This window comes from Streptopelia decaocto (assembly GCF_964273445.1).
Source record: "Streptopelia decaocto genome assembly, chromosome: 4".
Lineage (NCBI taxonomy): Eukaryota > Metazoa > Chordata > Aves > Columbiformes > Columbidae > Streptopelia > Streptopelia decaocto.
In genome coordinates this window covers 67,400,669-67,410,947 of record NC_138658.1, presented here as the reverse complement: position 1 = coordinate 67,410,947, position 10,279 = coordinate 67,400,669, and the positions used below count along the sequence as shown (strand labels likewise).

General features: G+C 45.5%; 1 protein-coding gene across 1 annotated transcript; it reads left to right on the top strand.

Annotated features, from left to right (window-relative positions):
• Positions 1-601: 601 nt before the first annotated feature.
• On the top strand, positions 602-1,947 carry LOC309438956 (homeobox protein HMX2-like; the record flags this gene model as incomplete). The annotated part of the gene is made up of 2 exons (XM_082050984.1): positions 602-800; positions 1,352-1,947. 2 exons carry the CDS (start codon positions 602-604, stop codon positions 1,945-1,947), a joined length of 795 nt encoding a protein of 264 aa, XP_081907110.1.
• Positions 1,948-10,279: the final 8,332 nt, after the last annotated feature.

Below are 10,279 nucleotides of genomic sequence, written 5' to 3'. Positions count from 1 at the left end.
CAAACACATAGAAGGGTTTCGTCGGCTCCCAGCTTCCTCTTTCCTCCCTGTCCTTTCTCATTGCCATCACTGCTTTTCCTTGTCACACTCCACCCCATTCCCTACTCTCGTTTCCAATTCTTTCCCTCCATTCTTCTCCTTCACTCTAGATATCTCTCTCCTGACATCTCACCTCCTTTTCGCCTTTCCCGTGGACTGGGTCTGCCTCCCCCGCTACCAGTGAACGACCTGGGCAGGAGGGTGGCCCGCCCTGCCTTGCCCTGCCCCGGCTGCCCAGGGCGCCCTTTCGGAGCGCATCTCGGTTTGCGCGCCCCCCCCCCATTCCTTCCTTCCCGCTTCCCTCCAGCTCCTTCTCCTTTTCCTTCTTCTGTCCCTCCCTTCCCTGCCGCTTTCCCTCCCCCTCTTCCTCCTCTGCTTCCCCCTCTCCCCCCCGTCCTCAGTCCTTTGGCTCCCTCTAGCTCCATCCCCTCCCTCTGCCGCCTCGACCCCTCCTCCCTTCCTCCGACCCATCCTTTCCTCCGCCCCGGCTGCCGCTGCCGCCCTCCCGCCGCAGCCAGTCCTGCGCCGTAGAACGGCTCGGCTCGCCTCGGCTGGGCGCGCCATGGTGCAGCTCGGGGGCGGCCGCCGAGCCCCACTGCCGGCCCCGACCGCGCCTCCGGCCTTCAGCATCGACAGCATTCTGCAACCGGGCCCTCGCCACCCGGCCCGGGAGCAGGGCAGAGCCCGCTGCACGCTGCCGGAGGAGGAGGAGGAAGAGGGGCCTGCGGAGCAAGACCCCAGTAAAGACTCCAGCAACTCGGGTACAGAGCTGGCAGCTGGCCTCAGGCTGTCTCGCACGTCGGGTCGCAGCCCGACCCCCAGCCAGTCGGGGCCCCCGGCCAAGCCCTCAGCCCGACACCCGGCTGGGGTCTGTCCCGGCGCCCCTCCCCGCCGCTCGACCGGGACCTCGCACACGCACACACCGACATACACACTCACACCCACGCACACGCACCCGGAGGAGGAACCGAGGCTCCGCGGACGGACGGGAGGAGATGCCACTGGCGCACGCACCAACCTGATTCCAGGGTCTTTCCCCTCCCGGTCTCCTTGGCTGTTTGTCCCGTGTCCAGGAGCCCCTGACTTCTCTGTCATACAGCCGACAGAGAGATTTCCTTAGATCCTTACTGGAAGCTCCTTATTCTTCTGGAGGGTGTGGGGGGGCTATGGCCAGCTCTCGGCAACCTATCCTATCCTATCCCCCACCCCCCGGCCTCGGCCCCACTCCCCAGCGCTCAGTCGGGCCGTGCGTGCATGCGGGGCGGGGGCGCGGGCGGCGGTGGGGGGTTGATGCTGTGCTTTGCCGTTGCAGGCAGCGAGCCCCGCCGGCTCCGGGCGGAGGGGACGAGCCATGGCCTCCGCCCGGAGGCCGAGGGCGGCGGTGTGGGCTCCCCGCTCCCTGCGGAGGGGCTGCGCGGCCCCCGGCAGACACCGCCGCGGGAAGCCGGGGGCTGTGTCGGGGAGAGCGGCAAGTCGCCGGCGGCGAGCGGTAGGAAGAAGACTCGGACCATCTTCTCCAAGAGCCAGGTCTTCCAGCTGGAGTCCACCTTCGACGTGAAGCGTTACCTGAGCAGCGCCGAGCGGGCAGGGCTGGCGGCTGCGCTGCACCTCACCGAGACACAGGTGAAGATCTGGTTCCAGAACCGCCGCAACAAGCTCAAGAGACAGATGTCGGCCGAGCCGGAGGGCCCGGGGTCCGGGCCGGGACTGGTGGAGTCCCCCGGTGAGCCGTCACCTCCCGCCTCCGCCGCGGCTCTCTCCTTCCCGGCCCTTTACAAGGACAGCAGCCTGCTCAGTCGCTGCTTGCTGCCGCTGCCCTTCCCCCTGCTCTATCCGGGCAGCGCCATCCCCTACCTCTGCCTCCCCGGGCCAGGCAAACACTTCAGCCTGGTGGACGGGGACGTATAGCCTCTCCCCCCGGACCCCGACCTTCCTCTTGCCGGGGCCGCACCGATGCTATTTATGCCCCTCCGTGTCGGTGGGGTGTCCGCCTTCGACACAGCCGGCGGCAGCCGCCCCTCGGCCCACGGAGAGGCCGCCCGGGCTCCCTCCCACTCGTGTCCGTGGGCCACCGACACGTTGTTAAAGCTTCAAAGGGCGCTGCCAGCCCGTTCTTGCTCTTACAGCGCTTTTTCTCTGGTCAAGACGGAGAAGTTAACAGGGAGCCACCAAAGAAACCGGGATGTGTTCTGCCTCCCTCCCTCCCAAATTATCCTGTGCCTGTATTTCAGGGGAGCTGATGCTCTGCGTCAGCCCACGGGGACTGTCTGCACAGCGCCATGGCTGTCTTCTAAACCCTGAACCGAGTCACTTTTAATACAACTTGCTAAAACTGAAGGCCATGATGTGCTCCTTTATCTCAAACTCTCCACCTCTAAGATTCCTCAGATTCACTTCTCATCTTTGACATTATCAAAATGTAGACACCTTTCCTCAGATTTGGTTCTTAAACTGTGGCTTCTCTAAGTTTTATTGTCCCTCCCGAAAAAATCCAAGCTCTCTCTCACACTTTTTGTGCTAACCGATTCTCAAACTGTTGCTCGTCTCCTGTTTTTGCAGAACGAGAGAAGCTGTCTCTCATGTTTTTGTGCTAACGCCGCCCTGAAATCTCATGGGACAATTTTATCTGCTATTCTAGAGTAAAGCAGTGTTATTTTTTTTTTTTCATAGATTTCCAAACTCTTTTGTCGTCCTTTGGTTTCCAGGTTCACACACTTTATAGTCAAAGATTGGAAATAAACATTTTCAGAAAGCTGAAATGCATGCTTTTTCGATACAGTTTCTACTAGGCAGTATCAAACGAAAGACAGAGCGCATCGATGAGTTTTATTTTAAAAATAAAGATTAAAAATACAATCGTGGCATTACGAAATTCACCCTTGCGTGAGAAAAGGGGCAACTTACCGAGTTTCACAGTGGGAAAAAATAAAAGCGGTAGGTGTTTCGGCTAGATAAACACGATTTTTCTTTCCTTTTCTCACTCTTCTTCCATTAGTGTTTCCGTGGGCGGTTAACACCGATGTACACACGCGTGGGCCGGCCCGGTGAGCAGAGTCCAGTGCAAGCAGGAGCCCCGCGGCTCGAAGCCGCTGCAGTGATTTGCTGCCCCGCCGGGCAAGTGCTGGCACAGGGACTGTCGCCGAGTGTAACGGGGCCGGGGAGCCGGTGCCAAGTCAGCCCTTGCTCCAGCCGGGCTCCGGAAAGCAGCTTCAGGGACAGTGTGAAGTTTTATCTCTGTTGCGGTTATCTTGTTTGACCTCTGTAGATTTTTAATCGGTCTCGAATTAGCAGGAGGAGGGTCTCAGAGTGCCCTTGCTCTGAAGAAAATAAAAAAGTAACCCAACCTATCGAGGCTGTTGCAAGAGTAGTATAACGAAGTGGACACGGTGAAGGAAAACTGCGGGGTGAATTTCAGAGCTCAGGTTCCCACAGACCGCAGCTTCTGAGAAGATGCGGGAGACGAATTAACGATTTAGATCACACGACCCACTCATTTTTTTCTGATCTAACTTTATAATGAGAGTTAAAGAAATTAAGATCCTCTGAGTCTGCGATCTACTCCGTGTCTAAAAACACATGGAGACACACATAAGCGATACCGTCCTTATTTCCAAGGATGATGTGTTTTGATTCGTGTTTGTCTGTTTTTTCATAACTGATAAACATAATATATCAGAAGCTTCCCTTGGTTGTTCCTTCTTGTATTTCAAAAGGCGATACACTCTTACCTGATTACTGCCAAGAGATTAATCAGTCTCGTTAGAGATAATTAGAGGCAAATCCGGCTTTTTCAAAGTCTCTCGCAATGCAAGTTTGACCAGATGCATCAGCTATACACTAAGGTCCCTTTCCTTAGTTCTTTAACATGAAACTAAAATTCATTTAAATAAACTGCCTTTCCACATAACTGCATACTCAGATGTTTTCGTGGTGAAACATAGTTATGTAAGCATCCTCGGCAATTAATGTAATTTTCACACCATTTATTAATCCATTCTCAGTCTTATTCTTCTCTCTGTTTTATCAATTTGCCATCCGAATTGTTTCTGGAGTTACAGAGACAACTGAAGGAAAATGCGGACCCCAAATCCGGAGCGAGTTATTTTGTAATAAAAACAAGAGAAAGATCTGCACGCCATAGTTCGAGTGCACAGTCCCGTTCCTCAACTTGCTGCCGACCAACTCCACAGCTACTATCATTAGGAGTTAATGTTGCAATCGGCGGATGCCTGAAACACCCGGGCAGCCGGAGAAAATAAGTAAACACCCCGAAATACTCTTCTTCCATCAAAATAAAACTTCTGGTGTTGAGATCATCGGCCAAAAATATCAAGCAAGCTGTTGCTACTCAGTGTAAGACGGGCAGTGGCAAGGTGGCTTTCTCTGAAGAAAACCAAGTTCACGTTGTATCAGGATTTCCAGCTGAGCAGTCAGTGCTGATCGCACTGAATATTACTGACATTTCTGTTAGAGCTTAACACAATTGTACTTGTAATTACAAACCACTTCTTACTACAAGAAATTGCTAGTAGCTACCGTACTTCTAGTACTGGCTAATCTGTTGATGGGCTACTTTAAAAACAAAACAAACCGCAACAAAGCTAAACAAATAAACCCCTATGAGCTTGCAAACAGTTTGAGAAGGAAACAAACAAACAAACAAACTCCAAACCAAACACTGCTAGAACTGATTAGTTGCTGGAACTAAGATTTAAGAACGTGATGTTAAGGTTTGACATAATGAAAAGAGATAGTGCAGCTGGGCGAGAAGTGGGTAGGAAGACACATTGTACGTCCCTATTGAAGGGATTCTCTATTAAAAGCTCGTATACAGATATACAGTGTTGCAGGTGTTTGCTTTGTTTTTGGTGTGTGTGTGGGTTTTTTTTTTTTTTTTTGTTTTTTTTTTTTTTTTTTGTTTTTTTGTTTCATTAGAAGAGTAGCTAGAGGTCCTAGCATGCTGGGAAGTCCCTTGTTTTAGGCATGGCATGTAGGTAATGACAGCTTGCCCCAGAATACTCCACAAACTGGACAGAAAAAGGAAGATATGGCTAAGATCTGGCTCCTGAACTTGCCAAAAGAAGGACTGTAAATAAACATAATTTTTCTCAACAGGAAAATGTATTTCAAAAGCTGTTGGATATATATAAAATGAATTGGATACACACATAAATATATTGCTCATGAAACAGTGCAATACAGGAGCTTAAAAAAAGCTACTGCATCTCTCTCTCTTTCATCTCTTTGAAAAAGACCCACATGTGTGTTCCCAGCTGCAGCAGCTTCAGGAAAGTTGATTTTTGTCTCACCTGTGTTGATGTAAAATTCCCTGGTATTAGGATGATCAATTACACTGTTGCATGTGTCACCTTCTCTTGTTCAAGAGCATGCTAAGAACGAGAAGATCCAACTATTTGTGCTGGCCTTCATACTTGGCTACTCTGCTGGAAGGTTTTGCAAAACTCTGCTAGGACTGGTGTCCCTCTGGAGTTTTCTCATAATCACACTGAACCAGGCACATGCTACCATTTTGTTTTGCTTTGCTGTTCTCTAGTCACTGTGTACACAGCTGTATGGACCAGCACAAGGACATTGTACCAGCCCTTGTTGTCAGCTCCCCTGCTATTTGGACATTTGCTCCTAATGAGGCTGGTGCTTACATCCAGAAGGTGAAGGAAGGCATGGTACAGCCTGTAGAGAGAAAAGTTAATCAGCATAGCTGTTTGGTCTTGCCAGGGGTTGTTCTAGAGTACAGAAAACTCATTTGTTTCATCTCCCCTGCTCCTTGATTTGCCTCTATATATGTATGTATGTATGTATGTATGTATGTATGTATCTATCTATCTATCTATCTATCTATCTATCGTCTATCATCATTTGCTTAACCCACAATGGTAGCTTGTCTTTCCTTTTTTTAAGGAAAGAATTGAACTTACTTCACCTTTTGTATGTTCACAAGCAGAAGTAGGGCTTCATCTGCGTAGAGGAAATCTTGCAGCATTACCCTAAAACGTAGTAATCTTTCATGTTCTGCGAGGAAGCCACCACAGATTTACATTACTGGAGTTCAGAAGATAAAGAAGAGTCATAACTTCAACTCCCAGGGGAGACTTGTTTGAATCTAGGCAAGATTAATCACATTTAAAGAAGAATTCATCACAGCATCACAGAAAAGACACAACACTAATCACCCAAAATCATCATGAACAAGAAAATATTAGTTTACACGGAGACATAGTAAAAAATGTCTTCTGTGTATCTTCTGTACAGTGGAGGTACAGCTGCACTTTTTTCTTGGAAGGCCAGTAGTATCTCTTTGCCTCATAACATGCATGTATGTAGTGGGGCCATTTTGCAGGTTAATCTTCAGCTGGGCATGATTCTTCTTTCACTTACAAACACATGATTAAAGTCTGTGTCTGACTTAGAGCTGAATTAGTCAGATTGAGTCCTTAAGATCTTTTCCTTTTTAATGTATGTGAAGTATCCTCATAGTTATGATGTGAAATAGTCACCATGGTGAAAAATGAGGTATGGCTTTACTGGAGAGGCTTGTAAAAGGGTGAAATTCATTGCTCCATGCATCTACATTTCCCTTAACGCTGAAGGTGAACACACTTTTACATCATGAGACATGATTACAACCAGTTCATCTGTCACTTCAAAGTGAAGATCATAAATAAATTGCTTAAAATAAAAACCTGGAAACTGTCTAATTACTAAAAATAAAGGCCACCCAACACTATAGTATCAAGAATATTTATCTTGTGTCCCATTTTGTGTTGCAGTATCTGAGAAATATTCTGCCCCTAAAAAAGGGAAGCCTTTTATTTCACAGAAGAATTTAACTCTAGAGAAGATGATGAGTTCTGGCATGGGAAATGGTGGTTGCAGTGTAATCAGTGCACAGAGGGGAGAATCATACTTGTCTCTTCTCTGCTCTTAACAAATCAATTACATTGATACTGGTCTTTATATAAAATCCAACAGAGACCAGAAAACATTATCAGACATTGTAAGAAAAATGAAGTTCAGTGGAAAGTCCACTGTGAAACAGAACAACATTCCCCGCTATATCCTCAAAATCAAGTTCTTTTGCACAAAAAACAATTGAGACTGTACAAGCAGGAAAGTCTAAGATAAGATCAGAAAATGTGCAGTAACCTAGAAGGTACAGAGCAGGACAGGAAGACACAGACATGCCTATGGGGTCCCTAAAGAGGGCTGAAACAAAGAAGCAAATAACAGATTTTCAAGTAAAATGTTGTGCCGAGCTGTGAGCCTTTTAGCACCTAATGGACGACGGAGGTTGCTTTTACAAGTAGATATGTCAGGAGCCATAACTGGAATCAGCAACCCAATATTTCGGATAAAAATTATGAGTATACTAGGACAATTTGGAGTTATGTCAGGCCAGAATCAATGAGTGGTTTCGAGTACAAAGGCAGCAGCAGAGCTTGGAGTAAAGACCTCGTTGTACAGACACATGTCAGGATTTCAGTTCTCCACAGTCTACTTTGGTCATGAGTGTCCTTTGGGACAGTGATGTGTGAGTTGGTCTGATTCAAGCAGAAGCCACCCTAGTTTGCTCAAAGTTTTTTCATCAGGTGTGTGTGAATTGTTACACAGGAAGATATGACACCTTGTTAAGCAACAGATACTTTCCCAAAGTCTGGATTTTTTCATTATTCATACTCAGATTTACAGAGGTTGGAAGCATGACCTTTATAAAGGATGCGCCTGTACGAGAGAACAACGGGCAAGGTTCTTCTTCATGGTCTTCTTTTACCTTGGATTTAAATTATTGAATCAACATGGCTCTTAAGTAGGGATGGCATCCTGGCAATTGATGAAGATCAGCACTTGAGTGGATCTAGACCAGCTTTTGTCCTGTTTCTCCTCTTCAAATCTGCCAGATGCAGCTCTCCATTTCCTTCAACAGCCATCTATAGGGCAGCTATAGGAACCTCTGTCCAGTCTGTAGATTTTCTCTAGGAACATTTCAAAGTTCTATCTGTGAAACAGCAGACCCACCCACAGAGTCAACACAACTGGAAAGATTGGTGTAAACTCTAGTTCTTTCTAAGCGTCATGAATGGAATATTTCACTGAAATATAATCTCTATATTATTAAGTCTTTTAAAATTAACATCAATTTTCAAATCAGAAAGGAGATTTAGCTACCAGCTAACCATGACATTCTTTGAGTTCCAGACCTCTAGGAGGTGTATGTCAACATAAACATGTAGAGGCTATACTCACTACGAAGCATATACTTCCTTAAGTTACTTCTGGCAACATAAACATTCCTTATTCTGCATTTTTGTAAATAAGTAATAATTTTAGGTCTATGTTGTAAATCAACAGTCAGGACTCAGGGACTAAAGTATTTCATTCTTTCCTTAGGGTTGCAATGTCCAGTGAATCTTTCACTGTCTGTTACTGAAACTGGAACAAATCATTTTGGGTGAACAGATAGAGAGCTGAATCCCTATGTTTTTCAATGCAGACTGAGATTTATAATACCTGTACATTTATTTGTAGTCATTAGCTGAGTAAATAACTGATGATCATGTATTTTGAAATAGATTTGAATGTTTTAGCAGATAACAGGACACTGAAAAATAATAAATGGTTAAAAAAATTGTTTATAGCAGTCTCTAATGTTTTGTACATGTAGGATGGTTTGACAACTTCTCTGATGCATACTGTGACATAACTGCCTTTTTGCGCAACACAAGTGATCTGGAGCTGCTAGGGTATATTACTGTGTAATTTCAATGTTTGCTTAGAGAGTCATTAATATGGAATTACAGATGCAAAGAACTCTCATTACTCTGTAGGAAATGTTATGTGGTAGGATGTGCATGTGTTTTTAAAAGAACGTGTAATTTGTGGATTTGTAACTAAATATCTGCATTCAATTTCCATTATAAGATAGTTACTTCACATATGTGTCTCTTCCCTAGACTCCTAATCCTAACTTTTTAAGAATAAAGAGGATGACATTTATATACCCTCGTGTCAACAAGTTTTTCATAACCATGTGGTAAAAGTTGTAAAATTGGGATCCAGGCAAAACAGATGAGAAGATAGCAGCTAAATTGAAAAATAAGTATGCTTAGCATCATGAACTTACAGATTGTGTCATGAAAGCTGTGAAAAAGTACCTGGAAAATAAAGTAATATCTTAATATTAAGGAGCTCACAGAACTGAAAACATATCAAGCAACAACTGTTTCTTAATGTTTCCATGGTGTTATTTTGCTAGATAAATTTTATCCTAAAAGAATACCTATTTTCTTGAAAATAAGATTTCTGATTTAGGAATGCAAAGAAGTTTGACAGTAAGTGTTAAGATTAGAAACTCAGCTATTAAGACAAATCCCACCTTTAATGAAGACTCCCAATAACAGAAACTTGATCTCTCAGTCATTTGCATGTGTCGAGAGAGAGAGAGAATCCATAAGCATCGCTATCACAACTAGCAGATGGCTGATACAGTTAGGACATCAGTCCCCTTTGCCGTGTCACTGGACTCTGATCTAAATCAATGGGGAAATGTCCCTAATATGTCTACTTGTCTCTTTATTGTATGAGCTTTTGCCCTGGGTCAGATGCCAGGATCAATGGATACTTATGTTTTATGTTGAATTCACTGACTTCGTATTATGAAAGGGGCTCCGTAAGAGGGTGACAGTAATAGTAGGGGATTGCGTTTGATGAACTGAAAGTGCCTTCCACTGTAAATCTGGCAGAGGATTACTGTAAGCAAACCAAGCAACATTGTAAATTAAAGCAATGTGGGGAGAGGCTCTGGGAAATTCTGAAAGGTGTGTATTTTTAAACATATGGCTTTTCACTCCAAAGCTATGTTTCGGCAAACTGCTATTGTCAGACTTGATTAGATTACTCTAACCCTCACAGATCTGCTTGGAAGCGGAGGAACACACCTGACAAACCCAAGGCGGGCATGATACCAAGGTAAGTCAAGTGGTTTGGAAAGAGTTTATTTTGATCAGGTCTTTTCTGAAAGAGACTCTAGGTGCTTCTCTCAATAAAAATGGTAAGGAAACCATGGCTTAATTTATGGGAGGCAAGACCTGAGATGGGTCATACATCGACCTTTTAGAAGTGTCTAAAGAAAATGAGAAGCTCTTGTATCTCATGAAAGGCTACATGCACTAATTTTCCACTGCCGTTTTTACTTTCTGCTACAAGCCCTAGAGGAATATACTGT